The following is a 22,378-nucleotide window of genomic DNA, read 5'->3' on the forward strand; positions in this document are numbered from 1 at the left end:
AAATTTCACCTACTTTAAAAAGCTCTTTCCTTATTTCTCCTCCTTTCAGTTGAACTGAGTGATCTAGAGTCCAGAATATTTGCTGCATTTTCTTGTTTCTATGACTATCTACCCTATAGGGAACCTATTGTATTCGTAAGAACCAAAAGAATGTTTGTTAAAGAAATTTATAAGGACAGTAACAAGAACTGTGGGGACACAGAGGAAAGAGAAGCTGGCTAAAAATGTTTCATGAAGGCAGTACTTTTCAGCTGTTCTTCAGAGAAGTTTTTAGCAGTGGAGATGTGTTAGGAATTTTCCAGGCAGTGTGAACAGGATAAGCAAAGATTCCCGGAAAGCAAGAAATATGTTAGGGAAATAGCAAATGATATAATTTGAGCATTGGTAAAACCACATCAGGGAGGGCCTTGAAGTCACAGAAAGCAGTTGGACCTTTCTATGAGGATAAAGGGGAGTTTTTCAAAGATTTGAAGCTATGGAGAGCTTTAAACGCATTACACCTGAGTTTTAGTATTATCACCTTGGGCTTCAGATGGAGAATGGATGTGCGGGGTCTTCCAGAGGGGCTGGAAGCTTAACCAGTTAACTGATGGGCGGTTAAGGAGGGGAGTGAGCAGTGTGGTGATGAAGATGAAAGGAAGGGCGCGGCCATCCGTAGTTAAGGTGTAGAACGCCCCTGTGGGCGTGGGTTACAGGGAGGAGTTTCTAGCTGGAACGAATGAGAGGGCGCGGGTACCATTCAGCGCACCTGGAGACCGCGCGGGAGGAGCGAGTCAGCCCCACGCGCCGTGCTCGCGTGTCCCTCGCGCGGCGCCGTCCGCGCAACGCTCGGTGGGGTTGGCGGAGGCCGCGGGCGCTGCGGTTCCGGTTCCGGCGGGAGCCCGCACCTGCGGCGGGGGCGGGCGGTCATGGCGTACTCCACGGTGCAGAGGGTGGCCCTGGCCTCGGGACTCGTCCTGGCTGTGTCGCTGCTGCTGCCCAAGGCCTTCCTGTCCCGCGGAAAGCGGCAGGAGCCGCCGCCGGCGCCCGAAGGTAAGCGCGGGCCGGCTCCCCTACCCCGAGCCGCAGGGCGAGCACGAGCGCCTAGAGCCCTGCTGGAGGGAGGGCGGCCGCGGGGGTCCCCGGCCCCGCGGAGTTTGGGAGGTGCCAAGCGCCAGGGTTCTCTTGGCCCCAGCGGGCAGCGGCCGGACCAGGTCCCTTCAGGCCTCCCCTGCAGGAGCGCACGCAGACGAGCGTGGACGCACTGTCCGGTTGCTCTCACCTCTTCCCCTCGCTGGCCTAACTCGACTAGTCACTATCTGCCCAAGTGCTTTGAGTCAGGAGGGCTCCCACTTGAATTCCCCTTTTTAGGGTGTCCGTGTGCTTTCTCTCGTGCTTTCGAATGGAATAGTTGGACTGGGTATTGTTAACCTTAATTTGTTGTGAATTTTCAGTTTGGTGTCGAGTGCTCACTGTTTCAGGCTCTTTTTGTGCCTTCGTAAATATAACGTGAAGATTTTAATAATCCGAGTTTCAGTTACTGAGATGAACATGGTTCTGCCTTCCCGTTACGTGAACAAGTATTTGTTAATCCTTTGTTACTGGCATGATGTATGTGGTGGTTAAAAATCCACCCTGTGGTTTGCATTCTGGGGCTTTTGCATAATGGGTGAGTGTGACAGGGCAGGAATGCCAAAGGCTGGGAGAAGAACTACAACAGTTCTCTGTAGATTGTGAAGTTCTGGTAACTTTTTTCTGGAAATTGTCTGTGTAACATCCTTGAGACACGGTTTTACAGTTTTCGAGCTTCCACTAATATTCAACCTGTTGATGTTGGACAGCTCCTTGAACTGAAACTCATTTCCCTCTAATTTGTGCACATTGACTAACTCCACCCTCTTGTACATCATAGATTATAAATACAAGAAATGCAAAACATCAAGCTCTAGGGGTGAAGGGCAGATCCAACCCAGCATTCTGTTCATAGACTTTGCTTGATAATCTTTATGTTTGTAAAACTATCTCTCTGGGAGAAACTTCTTATTAAAAAAAAAAAAAGCAAACTACCTCATTTGTTGGGTTTTCTTTTCTTTTTTTTCCCCTTTCTGTCTTAGTACAAAACTCCAAAGGTTTTACTCACTTTGTCTAATGGTGAGGAAGAGTAAATTCACGATGACCCTAAGCGGTTAAAGATTCGTCTACAATAGTGTCTTACCACGTAAAATTTTCATCATGCTGAATTGTCTTGAAAGTTCTCTTCAATGCGAGTGGGAGATACTCTTCTAAATGTTGTGTAGAGAGACGATCAGAGATGGCTTTTTCTCCTAAGAGCTCAAGTAATAATAATCAGTGTTCTTATCTTAGAAACTTTGCAGTTTCTGTTCTCTTCATTCCTGAAGTGTTAATTTCTTTGGCATCCTTCCCATTGCTCAGCTTAAATGTAATCTCCTCAGAGACTTTCCCTGATGACTCTAACTAAAGTCACTCTTTACACTCCCATCATTTCCTATTCCTGTGCTTTATTTTCTCAATTGAAGGTGTTATTGTATCATATGACATTTTCTTTTATATTTTATTAGGTTGTTTTTTTTTTTTGTCTCCACTTTGTAGAGTGTAAGCTCCTGAGGGCAGGCAGTTTGTCTTGTTTACCACTATTTAGCAGTTGGCATATAATGGACAGTATTTTTAAATGAATAAGATGCTCTTTTTGCATTCATTATCAAAGTAGTACAATCTAGGTAAAAGTAAGTTAGTGTTAGTTTTTCAGTCATGTCCAATTCTTTGCAACCCCATGGACTGCAGCCTGCAGACAGCCCCTCTGTCCATGAAATTCTCCGGTCAAAAATACTGGAGTGGGTGGCCATTCCTTTCTCCAGGGGATCTTCCCCACCCTGGGATTGAATCCAGGTCTCCTGCATTGCAGGCAGATTCATTACTGTTTGAGTCACCATAATCTATGTAAAAACCTACCTTAACTGACGTATTCCAGTAACTGAAATTTGCTAACTAAAATCCTTGTCTTGGTACACTGATATTTTAAAAACGGTGACTTCTAACCATTATTGGGTTATATACCCATTTGAGAATCTAATGAAAATTATGGATTTTTCCCCCAGGAAAAATGCCTATACTTTTTGTACATACATCGAGAATTTGAGTATCAACTCAGAGAAACCACAGAATCCAGAAACCCCTGCTCTGAAGAAAAGGATAGCCCTGATTATTTGAAAATTAGTGTCATCCGTGTCTTAAAATTTGTGTCATTATAGCTTCCACCTCTGCCCATTGGGATATATGAAATGAGCATTGTCCCTTTCCCACATGACAGCCGTTAAGGTAGTCTTCAGCAAATATTTATGATGTACCCTTTAACATAGCTTACACACAGTATAGAAATACTATTTAATTCTTTAAAAAAAAAAAAAAGAGCCAAATCCCTGCCTTGAGGAACTCACAGTTTAGTAGAGGGGAAAAGACATTGAATAAGTGCAAAAAAGTGTCAATTGCAGATACTCAAATCCTTGCAGGGAAAGGAGGAGACACATGTTAGAATGGTTAGTTTTATTGGTGTCTCAAGAAAGGTCTTATGGAAGAGAAGAGCCTTTTTTTTTTTGGTAATAGCTTTCTTGAGATACAGTTCACATACCATGCAGTTCATGTATTTAAACTGTATGACTGAATCAAAAGATACTCAACATCGATTATTATTAGAGAAATGCAGATCAAAACTACAATGAGGTATCAACTCACACTCGTCAGAATCAGTTCATTTCAGTCACTCAGTCGTGTCCGACTCTTTGCAACCCCAATGGACTGCAGCACTCCAGGCTTCTCTGTCCATCACCAACTCCCGGAGCTTGCTCAAACTCATGTCCATCAAGTCGGTGATGCCATCCAACCATCTCATCCTCTGTCATCCCCTTCTCCTGCCTTCAATCTTTCCCAGCATCAGGGTCTTTTCCAGTGAGTCAATTCTGGTCAGAATGTCCATCATCAAAAAATCTGCAAACAATAAATGCTGGAGAGGCTGTGGAGAAAAGGGACCCCTCTTGCATTGTTGGTGGGAGTGTAAACTGATACAGTCATTATGGAAAACAGTATGCTATGCTAAGTCACTTCAGTCGTGTCCGACTCTGTGCGACCCCATAGACGGAGCCCACCAGGCTCCCCCGTCCCTGGGATTCTCCAGGCAAGAACACTGGAGTGGGTTGCCATTTCCTTCTCCAATGCAAGAAAGTGAAAAGTGAAAGTGAAGTCGCTCAGTCGTGTCCGACTCTTAGCGACCCCATGGATTGCAGCCTACCAGGCTGCTCTTTCCATGGGATTTTCCAAGCAAGAGTACTGGAGTGGGGTGCCATTGCCTTCTCTGGGAAAACAGTATAGAGATTCCTTTAAAACTAAGAATAAAACTACCATATGCATAAGGATGCAAAGCAACTGAAACTCTCATATTGCTGTTATCGATGTAGAATGGTACAACCACATTGGAAAACAATTTGGTAAATGCATTTTAATAAAATTAAACATATGCTTCAGTTCAGTTCAGTTGCTCAGTTGTGTCCGACTCTTTGCAACCCCATGAATTGCAGCACTCGAGGCCTCCCTGTCCATCACCAACTCCCAGAGTTCACTCAGACTCACGTCCATCAAGTCAGTGATGCCATCCAGCCATCTCATCCTCTGTCGTCCCCTTCTCCTCCTGCCCCCAATCCCTCCCAGCATCAGAGTCTTTTCCAGTGAGTCAACTCTTCGCATGAGGTGGCCAAAGTACTGGAGTTTCAGCCTTAGCATCATTCCTTCCAAAGAACACCCAGGACTGATCTCCTTTAGGATGGACTGGTTGGATCTCCTTGCAGTCCAAGGGACTCTCAAGAGTCTTCTCCAATACCATAGTTCCACATTAAAAAAAACAAAACTACCATATGACCCAACAATCCCACTACTGAGTGTATGCCCTGAGGAAATCATAATTGAAAAGACACATGTACCCCAGTGTTCATTGTAGCACTATTTATAATAGCTAGGACATGGAAGCAACCTAGATGTCCATCAACATATGCTTGGGTAAAGAAGCTGTGGTACACATACACAATGGAATATTACTGTGTCCATAAAAGGACACACAGTTGACTCAGTTCTGTTGAGGTGGATGAACCTAGAGCCTATTATACAGAGTGAAGTAAGTCAGAAAGAGAAAAGCAAATATCATATATTAATGCATATGTATAGAATCTAGAAAATGGTACTGATGAACCTATTTGCAGAGCAGCACTGGAGACACAGACATAGAGAACAGACTTGTAGACACAGTGGGGGAAGGAGAGGGTGGGACACATTGAGAGAATAGCATGGAAACATATACACACTACCATGTGTAAAATAGATTGCCAGTGGAAATTCACATGTGACACAGGGAACTCAAGCCCGTGCTCTGTGACAGCCTAGGGAGGTGGGATGGGTGGGAGGTGGGAGGAAGGTTCAAGAGGAAGGGGACATGTGTATACCTATGACCGATTCATGTTGATATATAGCAGAAACCAACACAATATTGTAAAGCAATTATGCTCCAATTAAAAATAAATAAATTTTAGAAAAAGCAGTAGCCATTTGCAGCAATATGAATGGACCTAAGAATATGCATAGTGAAAAAAGTCAGAGACAAATACTATGTGATATCACTTATGTGTGAAATCTAAAAAATAACTCGAATGTGTATGCAAAATAGAAACAGAACCACAGATATGGAGAACAAACTTGTGGTTACCAAACAGGAGAGGAAAGGGGGGAGGGGTAAATTAAGGGTATGAGATTAACAGATAAAAACTGCTATGTATTAAATATAAAATAGATAAGCAACAAGGATATACTGTATAGCCTGGGGAATTATAGCCATTTTCTTGTAAAAAACCTATAATGGAGTATAATCTGCAAAATGTGGAATCTTGAGCTGTACACCTGAAATGAATATAATATTGTAAATCAACTATGCATCAATAAAAAAGTAAGCAAGAAAAGAAGTGTGTGAATGGTTTTCAGCATGGTCACAGAGTTGTGCAACCATCGTCACTATCAATTTTAGAACACTTTATCATTCCCGCTCCCCCCCCCCGCCGAAACCATCTTTAGCCATCTTTAACCTCTTTAGCCATCACCCATTAACAGTCCACCACCCTGAGCCCCTTCAGCCTTCAGTTCAGTTGAGTTATTCAGTTGTGTCTGACTCTTTGCGATCCCATGAACTGCAGCATACCAGGCATCCCTGTCCTTAGCTCAGAGCAATCTCCCTGAGTTTGCTCAAAGCCATATCCATCAAGTTGGTGATGCCATCCAACCATCTCATCCTCTCTCGTCCCCTCCTCCTCCTGTCTTCAATCTTTGCCAGCATCAGGGTCTTCTCTAATGAGTCAGTTCTTCACATCAGGTGGCCAAAGTATTAGAGCTTCTTAGGCAACCATTAATCTGTCTATAGATTTGCCTGCTATGGGCATTTCATGTAAATGGAATCATACAATATGTGGTCTCTTGTGACTGGTTTCTTTCACATAGCATGTTTTCAGGTTTCATCCATGTTGTAGCATGTATCAGTGCTTCATTACTTTTCATGGCTGAATAATAATCCATTATGTGGAATATTCCATCTACATTTTATTCATTTATTAGTTGGGCATTTGGGGTTTTGATGATTATGAGTAATGCTGCTATTAACATCCCTGTACACATTTTCGTGTGGATATATGCTTTGATTTCTCTTGAATATATGCATTTGGGAAATGTGAACATTTTAGTGTGGCTGGAACTAAGAGTGGAATTTTGCTCATATTATTACTCTATGAGCAGTTTTGAGGAACTGCTAGATTGTTTTCCAAAGTATCTATCATTTTACATTCCCACCATTAATATGTGAGGGTCCCGGTTTCTCCATATTCTCTCTGATGTTTGTTATTGCCAGCCTTTTTATTATAGCCATCATAATGGGTGTGAAGTGCTATCTTTTTTTTTTTTTGTATTTCCATGATGACTAACAACTTTAATATATTTTCATGTGTTTATAGGTTGTTTGTGTAACAATTTAGAGAAATGTCAGTTCAGACTTTTGCCCATTTTTAAATTGGGTTTCTTGTCTTTATTGTTGAATTATAAAAATTCCTTATGCATTTTAGGTACAAGTTCATTATCAGATATGTGACTTGCAAATATTTTCTTCAACTCTTCACTTTCTTGATGGTGTCTTCTTAAGAAAAGTTTTTAATTTTGATGAAATCTGACTTATTTACCACCTTCTCTTCTTGATATCAGACCTAAAAAAATAATTGCCAGATCCAGGGTCATGAAGATTTATGTCCATGTATCCAAGTTTATAGTATTTACTCTTATATTTAATCCTTTGATCCATTTTGAGTTAATTTTTGCTTTTGATATGAGGAAAAGTCCAACTTCATATGGATATACAGTTATCCCAGCATCATTTGTTGAAAAGAATATTCTGTTTACAATGAATTGTTTTAACACCCTTGTTGAAATTCAGTTGACTAAGTGTGAGAGCTTATTTCTGGACTCTCAATTCTGTTCCATTGACAAACATCAGATATAGAATATATACCTGTCCTTATGTCAGTACCACACTGCCTTGATTACTGAAGCTTTGTAGTAAAATTTTGAGATCATGAAGTGTTAAGTCTCCAAACTGTGTTCATTATCAAGGTTGATTTCTGAGTGCTGTGGCTCAGGATTTCCATACACATTTAGGATTAGCTTGTCAGTTTCTGCAAAAACCAGCTGGGATTTTGATTGTGTGGAACCTGTAAATCATTTTGAAGAGTAGTGCCATCTTAATAAGTCTTTTAATCTATGAATAGGATTTTTAAAATTTTATTTAGGTCTTTAATTGATTTCAGGCTTCCCTGATAACTCAGTTGGTAAAGAAATCCACCTGCAATGCAGGAGACCCCGGTTTGATTCCTGGATTGGAAAGATCTGCTGGAGAAGGTATAGGCTACCCATTTCAGTGTTCTTGGGCTTCCCTTGTGGCTCAGCTGGTAAAGAAACCCCTTGCAATGCGGGAGACCTGGGTTTGATCCCTGGGTTGGGAAGGTCCCCTGGAGAAGGGAAAGGCTACCCACTCCAGTATTCTGATCTAGAGAATTTCATGGACTGTATAGTCTGTGGGGTCGCAGAGAGTCAGACACGACTGAGTGACTCTTGGTAGTTTTCAGTGTACAAGTCTTCTTTTGTTAAATATATCCGTAAGTATTTTATTCTTTTTGATGTTACTGTAAATTGAATTATTTTATTAATTTTAAGACTATTCATTACTCAGTTTTAGAAACACAATCTTTGTGTATTAATACTGTATTCTGTAGACTTGCTGAATTGTTTATTGGCTGCAATAAATGATCGTGTTGTCTGCTGCTGCTAAGTCACGTCAGTCGTGTCCGATTCTGTGCGACCCCGTAGACGGCAGCCCACCAGGCTCCTACATCTCTGGGATTCTCCAGGCAAGAACACTGGAGTGGGTTGCCATTTCCTTCTCCAATGATCGTGTTGTCTCCAAACAGAGATTGTGTTACTTCTTTCTTTCCCATCTACATGCTTTTCTTTTTCTTGCCTAACTGCCTGGGCTAGAACCTCTAGTACAATGTCAAATAGAAATGGTGAAGAGTGAACATCCTTGATTGTTCCTAATCTTAAGAAAGCTTTCATACCATTAAGGATAGTGCTAGCTATGGATGCATTAATAGAACTAAAGAATTTTTAGAAGGGGGTCTGTTGAGTATTTTATTATGAAGGGATTGAATTGAATTTTGTCAAGTGCTTTTTCTGTCTATTAAGTGACCGTGGGGTTTTTGTCCTTCATTCTATGGATATGATACATTACATAATTGATTTTTGGATGTTAAAACCTTGCTTTTTTTTTCTTTTTTCTGTTTTTTTTTTTTTTTTTTACTAAATTGAGGAGGTAACTCTAATGTGTTTTTATTAGCCAGATTAACAAGGATATTTCAGGCAGAGAGAACACAGCAAAATCAATACCCAGAGCTTTGAAATAGCTTTAGAGTTGTAAGAGATGAGACAAGGGGCCAAACTGTAAAGATTTTTTTCACGCCATACTTAAGGAGTTTGGATCTTATTCTAAAGATCGGTGAGGCCATTATGAGTTTGTTAGTAGAAAAGAAACTTACAGTCTGAAAGGACATCTTGGCAACAGTGTAGGGGCTGTATCAGTGAGGGTTTCTTCAGGGAAAATGTTGCAGTAGTTCTTTTGAGACATCATGAACATCATTGAGGCAGTGTGTTTGGGCTCATCAGTTTAGGATTCTCATGGTAAGTAACAGAAAATTTAGCTGAGTTGTCAAGTTGAAAGCAGGATGTATTGACTAGTGCACATGAAAAGACTTTGTGTGAGAATTGGCTTCCTGTGTGGTTTGATCCAGAGGTTCACAGTCCCATCAGGGCCTCTGTCTGAGTTTCTTTGTCCTTTTTACTTCTGGGTTCCTTATGTTGGCTCTGTCCCCTGGCTTCTCTCTCAGGCTAGCAACACTAGTTGCAACGATTCCAGATATCACTTCCTCACATTTAATTGTCCAGAGAAAGAATGCTTCTTTTCTTTTGAACTCTTCCTTCACTGCCATCTCACTTTTATCCGCCCACCCCCAGTTCTTTCCCAGTAGTTCCAGCTAACATATCCACCCATCTTACTGACTTGAGTAAAGTTATTTGCAGTGCTCTGGGTAGAAAGAATATGCTGATCCACTGTGGAGTTGAGAGTGGTTCCCAGAGGGAAATAGGGATACTGGAGGAAGAAGGAGTAAATGGAGCAGGGGAAGTGTCCACATTGAACAGGAGGGAAAAGAACAATTTTCACAGACATTTTAAACTAGAAGTGGAATGTGAGGCAGAGGGAGGCATCTTGAATTATTCTCAGCTTATTGGCTTAGGTGACTATACCATGTATACTTTTACCAATATAGTAATGAAGCAAAACAGATTAAAGGGGAAAGACAAGGAGTTCAGAAATTTGTAGAGTAGTATCACATCCCCTTTTTCCATCTTTTTTCATCTGTGACATCCCTAGGTCCCACATCCATTCCTCATGTGATGTAGTCACAAGTATGTAAGTTGGCCCTCTCAGAAGGCAAACAGTAGCAAGTGTGAGCCAGTTAGCTCATGGAAGAGCAGCCTATTGCATCCCCCATCCCCCTTTTTAGGGGGTTCCCTGGTGGCTCAGCAGTTAAGAATCTGCCTGCCAGTGCAGGAGACTCACTTCCCAACCTGGGGATAGATATTGGAGCAGGAGGAAGTGGCAACCTGCTCCAGTATTCTTGCCTGGAGAATCCCATGGACAGAGAAGCCTGGCAGACTACAGTCCATGGGGTTGCAGAGAGCTGGACTTGACTTAGTGACTAAATGCATATCCCCCTTTTTAAAATTCTTTAGTTCTATTAATGCATCCTGGGGATTGCTTTAGACTTTGGGTGTTTTACTTGCTGATTTTGCTGTGTATTAGAATTTTAACTTTTTTTTTTTTTTTAAAAGGAGGTACTCCTATAGGTTTGTCCATTTTGTACATTCACTTGGTGTTTTGGAACCAAATAGAGAAATATAGCTTTCCTTATTGCATTTGATCAAATTCTGGATCAATTTGATCCAGAATTCTAGCCTCTTTTTTCCAGAACATTTATTGTTTCATTAATTGTATTTGTTTTTACCATCTCTCTCAGCTATATATCATTCTTGATTTTTAAACAACCTTTTTTGTTAAAGACATTTTCAAACATAAGAAAAAGTGAAGAGAGTAGTATAATAAGATGAATCCACGTCATCCTTCTTCAGCAGCCATCATCTTGTATCATGAATATCCCCACTTACTTTCCCCCCTATGCAAATACCAAATCCCAGACATTGGGATTTCATTTCATCCTTAAGTATTTTTGTATACATCTCTAAAGCATAAGAAAATAAAAATTATTTTAAAAATATAGCCGCAATATCATTATCACACCTGAAAGTCAGTAATTCCTTAATGTCATGAAATCAGTATTCAAATTTCTCTCAGTGCCTCATATTTTTTTTTCGTGATTTCACCCTTGATTGTGATTCGCATATCTTCTTGATCATTCACATTATCCAAAAAAAAAAAATCTGTCCGTCTTTTGAAACTGCTCTTAAGGTCACCCCATTCTCTTCATGGAAACCCATTTGTGTACAGTCATTAAACCAGTTGGTTTGATTGCTTTATTCCATCTTATTCTGCCCAATATAGGCTTATCTGCATGCTTCCTTTCTTCCCCCTTCATTGTATTTTCAACGTAGAATCCATACTAACCCTGTTAAAGCTTAAGTCTCCCTCCACAGAACCCTCCAATGGCTTCCTGACTCACTCAGATGGAAAGACACAGTCTGTACGTGATCTACTGCTGCTGCTGCTGCTAAGTCGCTTCAGTCGTGTCCAACTCTATGCGACGCCATAGACGGCAGCCCACAAGGCTCCCCCGTCCCTGGGATTCTCCAGGCAAGAACACTGGAGTGGGTTGCCATTTCCTTCTCCAATGCAGGAAAGTGAAAAGTGAAAGTGAAGTCGCTCAGTCGTGTCCGACCCTCAGCGACCCCATGAACTGCAGCCCACCAGGCTCCCGTGTCCATGGAATTTTCCAGGCAAGAGTACTGGAGTGGGGCTCCATTGCCTTCTCCGGTACGTGACCTGCAAGGCCTGCTTAATCCTCTTCCTGTTGCCCTCTTTCCCATTTTGCTTTGGCCGCACTGGCCACCGCCTCACTATGGTTTGAACGTTCCAGCTGTGCTCTCGCCTCAGGGCCTTTGCATTGGCTGTTTCCTCTGCCCGAAATGCTCTTCCTTAGATAGCTGTGTGCATTTCCTTTATCTGCTTTACATCTTAACTTAAAAGACATCTCCTGAGCCTTCTCTGGATACTCCTGCTAAATCTTTACTTTCCCCCAACACATCCTATCCCCTCTGCCTACTTCGTTTTTTCTCTTAGTATTTATCATTACCTTGTGTATCATCTCTTTTCTGGTTGAGATAGGAGGCTCCATGAGGGTCAGGATTTTTGTTTTGTTCATTGCAGTATCTCCAGCTTTAGATCAGGCCCACACATAGTAGAAAATCAATTAAAGAATTTAATCAATAAATTAAAGAATTAGAATTAAGTGAATTAATGAATTCGCTCCCAAGGATCAGGGTTTCCTCTGTTAGCATTTATAAGCCATTATTGTTTAGTTGCTAAGTCATGTCCAGTTCTTTTGCAGCCCAGTGGACTGTAGCCTTCCAGCTTCATCTCTCCATGGGATTTCCCAGGCAAGAATACTGGAGTGGGTTCCCATTTATTATTATTTATGGCTGTGTGAATTATTGTGCATCCATATGATAGACTATTATGATTCTAGTACGTTATATTCATGAACTACTTTTTTGTGTGTGTGGCCAGGTTTTTTTTTCTTTGAAATCAAAATATCGATTTCTCTGGAATCACTAAACCAGTGGTATTGATTTATAAACAGGGTGGACAATACAAATACAGAATAAATTATACCCAAATTTGAAATCTGGTACTGTGCACCTATTTTTTGAGACTATTTTAAGTATAGTTGACTTACAGTATTGCACTAATTTCTGCTGTTCAAAGTGATTCAGTTATACCTGTATCAGTTCAGTCAATCATGAACTGCAGCACGCCAGGCCTCCCTGTCCATCGCCAGCTCCTGGAGTTCACCCAGACTCATGTCCATTGAGTCGGTAATGCCATCCAACCATCTCATCCTCTGTGTCTCCTTCTCCCCCTCAATCTTTCTCAGCATCAGGGTTTTTTGAAATGAGTCAGCTCTTCGCATCAGGTGACCAAAGTATTGGAGTTTCAACCTCAACATCAGTCCTTCCAATGAACACCCAGGACTGATCTCATTTAGGATGGACTGGTTGGAGAGTCCAAGGGACTCTCAAGAGTCTTCTCCCAACACCACAGTTCAAAAGCATCAATTCTTTGCCACTCAGCTTTCTTTATAGTCCAACTCTCACATCTATACATGACCACTGGAAAAACCATAGCCTTGACTAGATGGAGCTTTGTTGGCAAAATAATGTCTCTGCTTTTTAATAGGCTGTCTATGTTGGTCATAACTTTTCTCCCAAGGAGTAGGAGTCTTTTAATTTCATGGCTGCAATCACCATCTGCAGAGATTTTGGAGCCCCCCAAAATAAAGTCAGCCACTGTTTCCACATCTATTTGCCATGGATTGATGCGACTGGATGCCATGGTCTTAGTTTTCTGAATGTTGAGCTTTAAGCCGACTTTTTCACTCTCCTCTTTCACTTTCATCAAGAGGCTCTTTAGTTCTTCACTTTCTGCCATAAGGGTGGTGTCATCTGCATATCTCAGGTTATTGATATTTCTCCCGGCAGTCTTGATTCCTGTATATACATTTTTAAATATTCTTTTCCTTTTCAGTTTATCCTTGGATACTGAATATAGTTCTGTGTGCTGTAAAGTAGGACCTTGTTTATCTGTTCTGTGTGTAATAGCTTGCATCTGCTAGCCCCAGCCTCCCACTCCATCCTTCCCCCAACCCTCCCCCTCAGTAACCGCAAGTCCGTTCTCTATGTCTGTGAGTCTGTTTCTGTTTTGTAGATAGGTTCACTTGCATCATATTTTGGATTCCACATGTAAGTGATATCATATGGGGTTTGTCTTTCTCTTTCTGAATTCACCTAGTGTGATCATCTGTAGGTCCACTCACATTGCTACAAATGGCATTACTGAGTAGTAGTCCGCTGTATATGTGTACCACGTCTTTATCCGTTAATCTATCAGTGGACATTTAGCTAGTTTCCACGTCTTGGCTCTTGTGAATAGTGCTGCTATGAACATAGGGGTGCATGCATGTTTTTGGATTAGAGTTTTGTCAGGATATATGCCCAGAAGTGGGATTTCTATATTTCAGATATTTTCTCCCATTCTGTGGGTTGTCCTTTTTATTTATCATTTCCTTTGCTATGAAAAGGTTACAGGTTTGATTAGATCTCATTTGTTTATTTTTGTTTTTATTTGTGTTGCCTTGGGGGACTGACCTAAGGAAACATTGATACAGTTTATGTCAGAGAATGTTTTGCCTGTGATCTCTTCTAGGAATTTTATGGTGTCGTGTCTTATGTTAAGTATTTCAGACATATTGAGTTTATTTTTGTGTATGGTAAGAGAATGTGTTCTAACTTCATTGATTTACATAAGGCTGTCCAGTTTTCCCAATACCACTTGCTGAAGAAACAGTCTTTTCCCTATTATTCTTGCCTCCTTTGTTGAGGATTATATATAGTGAAGTCGCTCAGTCGTGTCCAACTCTTTGCGACCCCATGGGCTGTAGCCTACCAGGCTCCTCTGTCCATGGGGTTTTCCAGGCAATAGTCCTGAAGTGGATTGCCATTTCCTTCTCCAGGGATCTTCCCAACCCAGGGATCGCATTGTAGACATACGCTTTACCCCACCAGGGAAGTCTGTTGAGGATTAATTGACCATAAATGTGTGAGTTTCTTTCTGGGCTCTCTATTCTGTTCCATTGATCAATGTGTCTGCTGCTGCTGCTGCTGCTGCTAAGTCGCTTCAGTCGTGTCTGACTCTGTGCGACCCCATAGACGGCAGCCTACCAGGCACCACCATCCCTGGAATTCTCCAGGCAAGAACACTGGAGTGGGTTGCCATTTCCTTCTCCAATGCATGAAAGTGAAAGTGAAATCACTCAGTTGTGTCCGACTCTTAGCGACCCCATGGACCACAGCCCACCAGGCTCCTCCCTCCATGGGATTTTCCAGGCAAGAGTACTGGAGTGGGGTGCCATCGCCTTCTCCAATCAATGTGTCTGTTTTTGTGCTAATACTATGATGTTTTGATTACTGTAGCTTTGTAGTATTGTTGGAAGTCTAGGAGAGTTACACCTTCTATTTTGTTCTTTTTCCTCAAGATTGCATTGGCAATTCTGAGTCTTTTATGGTTCTAAATAAATCTTAAGATTATTTGTTCTAGTTCTGTGAAAAATGTCATGGGTACTTTGTTAGGAATAATGTTAAATCTGTAGGTTACTTTGGGTAGTATGGCCATTTTAACAATATTAATTCTTCTATTTCCAAGAGCATGGGATATCTTTATGTTTCTTTGAGTCATCTTCAATTTCCTTTATTAATGTTTTATAGTTTTTAGTGGGTAAGTCTGTCACCTCCTTGCTCAGATTTATTCCTAAGTATTTTATTTTGGGGAGTACAATTTTGAAAGTTATACATGGACATCACCAGATGGTCAACACCAAAATCAGATTGATTATGTTCTTTGCAGCCAAAGATGGAGAAGCTCTATGCAGTCAGCAAAAACAAGATGAGGAGCTGACTGTGGCTCAGACCATGAACTCCTTATTGCCAAATTCAGACTTAAATTGAAGAAAGTAGGGAAAACCACTAGACCATTCAGGTATGACCTAAATCAAATCCCTTATGATTATACAGTGGAAGTGAGAAATAGATTTAAGGGCCTAGATCTGAAGATAGAGTGCCTGATGAACTATGGAATGAGGTTCGTGACATTGTACAGGAGACAGGGATCAAGACTATCCCCATGGAAAAGAAATGCAAAAAAGCAAAATGGCTGTCTGGGGAGGCCTTACAAATAGCTGTGAAAAGAAGAGAAGCGAAAAGCAAAGGAGAAAAGGAAAGATATGAACATCTGAATGCAGAGTTCCAAAGAATAGCAAGAAGAGATAAGAAAGCCTTCTTCAGTGATCAATGCAAAGAAATAGAGGAAAACAACAGAAGGGGAAAGACTAGGGATCTCTTCAAGAAAATCAGAGATACCAAAGGAACATTTCATGCAAAGATGGGCTCAATAAACGACAGAAATGGTATGGACCTAACAGAAGCAGAAGATATTAAGAAGAGATGGCAAGAATACACAGAAGAACTGTACAAAAAAGATCTTCACGACCCAGATAATCACGATGGTGTGATCACTGACCTAGAGCCAGACATCCTGGAATGTGAAGTCAAGTGGGCCTTAGAAAGCATCACTACGAACAAAGCTAGTGGAGGTGATGGAATTCCAGTTGAGCTGTTCCAAATCCTGAAAGATGATGCTGTGAAAGTGCTGCACTCAATATGCCAGCAAATTTGGAAAACTCAGCAGTGGCCAGAGGGCTGGAAAAGGTTAGTTTTCATTCCAATCCCAAAGAAAGGCAATGCCAAAGAATGCTCAAACTACCGCACAGTTGCACTCATCTCACACGCTAGTAAAGTAATGCTCAAAATTCTCCAAGCCAGGCTTCAGCAATATGTGAACTGTGAACTTCCTGATGTTCAAGCTGGTTTTAGAAAAGGCAGAGGAACCAGACATCAAATTGCCAACATCCGCTGGATCATAGAAAAAGCAAGAGAGTTCCAGAAAAGCTTCTATTTCTGCTTTATTGACTATGCCAAAGCCTTTGACTGTGTGGATCACAATAAACTGTGGAAAATTCTGAAAGAGATGGGAATACCAGACCACCTGATCTGCCTCTTGAGAAATTTGTATGCAGGTCAGGAAGCAACAGTTAGAACTGGACATGGAACAACAGACTGGTTCCAAATAGGAAAAGGAGGACGTCAAGGCTGTATATTGTCACCCTGCTTGTTTAACTTATATGCAGAGTACATCATGAGAAACGCTAGACTGGAAGAAACACAAGCTGGAATCAAGATTGCCGGGAGAAATATCAATAACCTCAGATATGCAGATGACACCGCCCTTATGGCAGAAAGTGAAGAGGAACTAAAACGGCTCTTGATGAAAGTGAAAGTGGAGAGTGAAAAAGTTGGCTTTAAAGCTCAACATTCAGAAAACGAAGATCCTGGCATCCGGTTCCATCATTTCATGGGAAATAGATGGGGAAACAGTGGAAACAGTGTCAGACTTTATTTTTTGGGGCTCCAAAATCACTGCAGATGGTGACTGCAGCCATGAAATTAAAAGACGCTTACTCCTTGGAAGGAAAGTTATGACCAACCTAGATAGCATATTCAAAAGCAGAGACATTACTTTGCCAACAAAGGTTCGTCTAGTCAAGGCTATGGTTTTTCCAGTGGTCATGTATGGATGTGAGAGTTGGTCTGTGAAGAAGGCTGAGCGCTGAAGAATTGATGTTTTTGAACTGTGGTGTTGGAGCAGACTCTTGAGAGTCCCTTGGACTGCAAGGAGATCCAACCAGTCCATTCTGAAGGAGATCAGCCCTGGGATTTCTTAGGAAGGAATGATGCTAAAGCTGAAACTCCAGTACTTTGGCCACCTCATGCAAAGAGTTGACTCATTGGAAAAGACTTTGATGCTGGGAGGGATTGAGGGCAAGAGGAGAAGGGGACGACAGAGGATGAGATGGCTGGATGGCATCACTGAGTCAATGGATGTGAGTCTGAGTGAACTCCAGGAGTTGGTGATGGACAGAGAGGCCTGGCGTGCTGTGATTCATGGGGTCGCAAAGAGTCGGACATGACTGAGTGACTGATCTGATCCGATCTGATTATTATTTTTTACATTCCCTTTCTGATATTTCATTATTAAAAGAAGTACATCTGATTTCTGCATGTTAATCTTATGTCCTGCTACCTTGCTGAATTTCTCAGTTCCAGTTTTTGTATGGAGTCTTTAGGGTTTTCCATTAATATATATAGTATCATGACATCTGTATATAATGACAATTTTACCTCTTCCCTTCATCTGAATACCTTTTATTTCTTGTCTGATTGCCGTGGTAGGACTTCCAGTACTATATTGAATAGAAGAGGTGAAAGTGGGCATCCTTGTCTTGTTCTGGATTTTAGTGGGAAGGCTTTCTGCTTTTCACCATTGAGCCTTGTATTGGCTGTGGGTTTATCATAAGTAGCTTTCATTATGTTGAGGTACGTTCCCTCTATACCCACTTTGGTAAGAGGTGTTTTTTTTTTTTTAATCATGAATGGATGTTAAATTTTGTGAAATGCTTTTTCTGCATCTGTTGAGATGATCATGTGGTTTTTGTCTTCTCATTTATATGCTGTATCACATTGATTTGTGTATGTTGATCTATCCTTGTGAACGTGGAATGAATCCCACTTGGTTGTGGTATATGATCTTTTTATGTGTTGTTGAATTTGGTTTGCTAAAATTTTGTTGAACTTTTGCATCTATATTCATCAAAGATATTGGCCTATAATTTTCTTTTTTTGGTGGTGTCTTTGTCTGGTTTTGGTATAAGGGTGATAATAGTGGCTTCATAGAAAGAATATCTTTGGGAGTGTTCCTTCCTCTTCAGTTTTTTGGAAGAGTTTGAGAAGTTCTTATTCATATGTTTGGTAGAATTTGCCTGTGAAGCCATTTGGTCCCAGACTTTTGTTTTGCACAGAGTTTTTAAAGATTCTATTTTACTTCTAGCGATCAGTCAGCTCAAATTATCTATTTCTTCTTGATTCAATTTTGGTGAGCTATTTATTTCCAGAAACTTACCCATTTTTCCTAGGTTGTCAAATTTGTTGGCATATAATTTTTCAAAGTATTCTCTTAAGGGTTTTTGTATTTCTGCAGTATTATTTGTTAAGGCCCCTTATTTCTTGTTTTGTTCTTAGTGAGCCTGGCCAGAGGTTTGTCAGTCATGTTTACCCTTTCAAAGAACATGCTGTTGGTTTTACTGATTTTTTTTCTTTTGTTGTTTTTTTTAATCCCTACTTTATTTATTTCCTCTGTGATCTTTATTTCCTTCCTTTTACTGACTTTAGATTTTGTTTGTTCTTTTTCTAATTCTTTTAGTGAAAGGTTAGGTTGTTTATTTGAGATTTTTTTGTTTCTTGAGGAAGGCCTGTATCACTATGAATTTCCTGATTATCACTATGACTTTCCTCTTAGAACTGCTTTTGCTACATCCCACAGATTTTGTATGGTTGTGTTTTCATTGTCATTTGTCTCAAGGTATTTTTAAATTTCCTCTTTGGTTTCATTATTGGCCCGTTGGTTTTTTAGTAGCTTGTTTTTAGTCTCTGTGTAATTGTTTATTTTCTCATTTCTCTTTTCTGTGGTTGCTTTCTAGTTTCATGACATTGTGGTCAGAAAAGATGCTTGAGATAATTTCTATACTCTTTAATTTGTTGAGGCTTATTTTGTGCCCTACTGTGTGGTCAGTCTTAATGAATGTTCCATGTGCACTTGGAAGAAATATGTATTCTGGTTTTTTGGATATAATGTTTTGGAAATTTCAACTAAGTCTAACTAGTGTATTGCATAATCTAGGATCTCTGTTGCCTTATTGAATTTTTTGTCTAGAAGATCTATCCGTTGATGTGAATTGTGTTTTAAAACCTCCTACTATTATTGTATTCCTGTTATTTTCTCCCTTTATGTCTGTTAGAATTTGGTTTATGTATTTGGTGCATATATGTTAACAAGTGTAAATTCCTCTTTTTGTATCGATCCTTTTATTATTGTATAATGTCCTTTATATTCCTCTGTGGCCTTTGTTTTAAAGTCTGTTGTGTCTGATATGAGTAGTGTATCTCCCACTTTCTTCTCATTTCTGTTTGCATGTAATATCTTTTTGTGTCCCCTCACTTTGATTTTGTCTGTGTCCTTTGCCCTAAAGTGGGTCTCTTATAGGCAGCATATTGTAGCTGTTGTTTTTTCAATCCAGTCTGCTACTCTGTGTCTTTTGATTGGAGCATTTAGTTCATTGACATTTAAGGTAATTACTGACAAATATGAATTTGTTGCATTTTAAGTTGTATTTTCCTGTTAATTTTATATTTATTCTTTTTCTTTTTGCTTTTCCTTTTGTGGTTTGATTTTCTTTTGCATTATACTTAAGTTTTCTCTCTCTCTTTTTTGTTTTTGTGAATGTGTTATGTGTTTTTGTAGTTATTCTGTTTTTCAAGTATGTTAATTCCATCCTTTATCTGTGTACTTTAGACTGGTCATATAGGCTCAGACACAGTCTAGGAAATGAAAAAAAAACTACATTTTTTACTCTTCTCTTTCATTTTGTGATTTTGATATTTTCTTGTACATCTTCGTATTCATCCATTTGTTTTTCATTGTGGTTATCATCACTTTCACAGAAATTTTGAATTTTTAAAAATCTGTACACTGTCCTTATTTATCTTTTTTAAATTGTAATATTGAGGTTTTTTTTAATTAAAAAAAATTTTTGACCATACTGCACGGCTTGCAGGACCTTAGTTCCCCAAACAGGAATCAAGCCCAGGTCCCAGGCGGTGGAAGCCTGAAGTCCTAACCACTGGCTCACCGGGGAGTTCCCCGTGTATTGCTTATTTATTAGGTGATTTGCTTTCCAAATGACGTAAATAAGTGATTTAGGTGATTTTGTCTTTCCTATATATTTATAACTTCATTTCTATTTAGAGAGGATCTTTCAATATTTCCTTTAGGATAGGTTTAGTATTGCTGTGTTCTTTTTATCTTTTGCTTATCTGAGAAATTCTTTGTCTCTCCGATTCTAAATGATAATCTTGCTTGGTAGAGTATCCTAGTTTGCAGATTTTTCCCATTCAGAACTTTGAATATTTCTTGCCATTCCTTTTTGGCCTGCAACATTTCTGAAGAGAAATCAGGTGATAGCCTATCGGAGTTCCCTTGTAATTAACTCCTTGTTTTTTTCTTGCTACCTTTAGAATCCTATTTTTAACTTTTGAAATTTTTATTATTATATGTCTTTTTGTAGGTCTGTTGGGGTTTACCTTGTTTGAGACCTTTCTGTGTTTCCTGTACCTAGATATCTGTTTCCTTCTTTAAATTTGGGAAGTTTTCAGCCGTAATTTCTTTTAATATATTTTCATTCTCCTTTTTTCTTTCTTCTCATGACAAGTTCTAAATAATATGCAAAAATTGTATGCTATAAATAAAAAGTAAAGATGTGTTCACTCTGCATAGTCACTAGAAAGAAGCAGATCAACATTTTAACAGTGGTTATTTTAGGAATTATAGGTGGTCATTATTTATACTTTTCTGTATTTTTTCAGTTTTCCATAGGTATGCATTTCTTTTACAACCAGAAAAAAAAAGTTTCTTCCTTCTCATGTCCACTCCATAAAAAAGAAAAGAATCATTTTTAGAATTGAGCCCAAGAGCTACACAAGATGTTCACTTCTCTATTAGTTGAAAAGTCCACTGTCCAGCTTCTGCTTTTTGCAAACTGGAACAATAGTTATCTATTGCCATTCGTTCAAAATTTTTCTTTACCAATTTAATTTCTAAATTTTTTTTTTAGTTCAGTGACCTTATTTGCAAGTTTTACCAGTCTTCCTGGAGGAAATTATTTAGTGAATGAACTTATTTTCCTCACCCATCTGGGACATTTTCCCCCTCTATAATTGTTAATTCTCTTCCATTTAACCCTAAATTCATATCCTTTGATAGAGAATATGGAAGTAAAATAGAGGTTCTGCTTTCTCAGCATTACATTTTATCATCAGGTAAATTTGCTTTTTTTTATTGGAGGATAATTGCTTTACAGTGCGTCGGTTTCTGCCATACAACAACATGAATCGGTTTTGTGTATATGGGCTGGGCTCCCTGTGTTACGCAGCAGCTTCCCACTAGTCATGTATCTTACACATGACTGTGTGTATAGGTCAGTGCTACTTTCTCAGTTGGTCCTGCCCTCTCCTTCCCCTGCTGTGTCCATAAGTCCATTCTTGATGTCTGCATCTTCATTTCTTCCCTGTGAATAGGTTCATCCATATTATTTTTGTAGATTCCATGTATATGCATTAATATGTGATACTTGTTTTTCTTTTTCTGACTTATTTCACTCTGTATAACAGGCTCTAGGTTCATTTACCTCACTAAAACTGACACAAATTTGTTCCTTTTCATGGCTGAGTAATATTCCATTGTATATATGTACTACATCTTATTTATCCATTCATTTGTCAGTGGACATTTAGGTTGCTTCTATGTCCTGGCTGTTGTAAATAGTGCTGCAGTGAACATTGGGGTACATATATCTTTTTGAATTGTGATTTTCTCAGAGTATATGCCCAGTAGTGGGATTGCTGAGTCATGTGGTAGTTTTAGTCCAAGTGTTTTAAGAGATCTCCATGGTATTCTCTGTAGTGGCTGTATCAGTTTCTATCCCCACTAACTGTATAGTAGGATTCCCTTTTCTCCACATCCTCTCCAGTGTTTATTGTTTGTGGTTTTATTTTGTTTTAAGTCTTTTTATTTTGGGTTGGGATCTAGCCAGGTAACAATATGGTGATAGTTTCAGGTGAACAGTGAAGGGACTCAGCCACATGTATAGAGGTATCCATTATTCCCCAAACCCACCCGCATCCAGGCTGCCACATAACATTGAGCAGAGTTATATGTGCTGTACAGTAGGTCCTTATTATCCAT

At 39.8% G+C, this 22,378-nt stretch overlaps 1 protein-coding gene across 6 annotated transcripts in view; it reads left to right on the forward strand.

Moving 5' to 3' along the window:
* Window positions 1–845: 845 nt before the first annotated feature.
* RIC3 (RIC3 acetylcholine receptor chaperone) overlaps window positions 846–22,378 on the forward strand; it is a 61,458-nt gene continuing 39,925 nt past the window's right edge. Inside the window, exon 1 of one of the 6 annotated variants that reach the window (XM_019975333.2) lies at window positions 846–1,032. In XM_019975333.2, the coding sequence (XP_019830892.2) occupies window positions 909–1,032 (124 nt within the window). In that variant the 5' untranslated portion in view covers window positions 846–908. Of the gene's footprint in view, window positions 1,033–10,495; window positions 11,669–22,378 lie in introns of those variants that run through there. The other 5 variants (XM_019975334.2, XM_070803720.1, XM_070803718.1 and 2 more) reach the window with 5 other exon arrangements.

The sequence above is a fragment of the Bos indicus genome, chromosome 15, assembly GCF_029378745.1.
Source record: "Bos indicus isolate NIAB-ARS_2022 breed Sahiwal x Tharparkar chromosome 15, NIAB-ARS_B.indTharparkar_mat_pri_1.0, whole genome shotgun sequence".
NCBI classification, from domain to species: Eukaryota; Metazoa; Chordata; class Mammalia; order Artiodactyla; family Bovidae; genus Bos; species Bos indicus.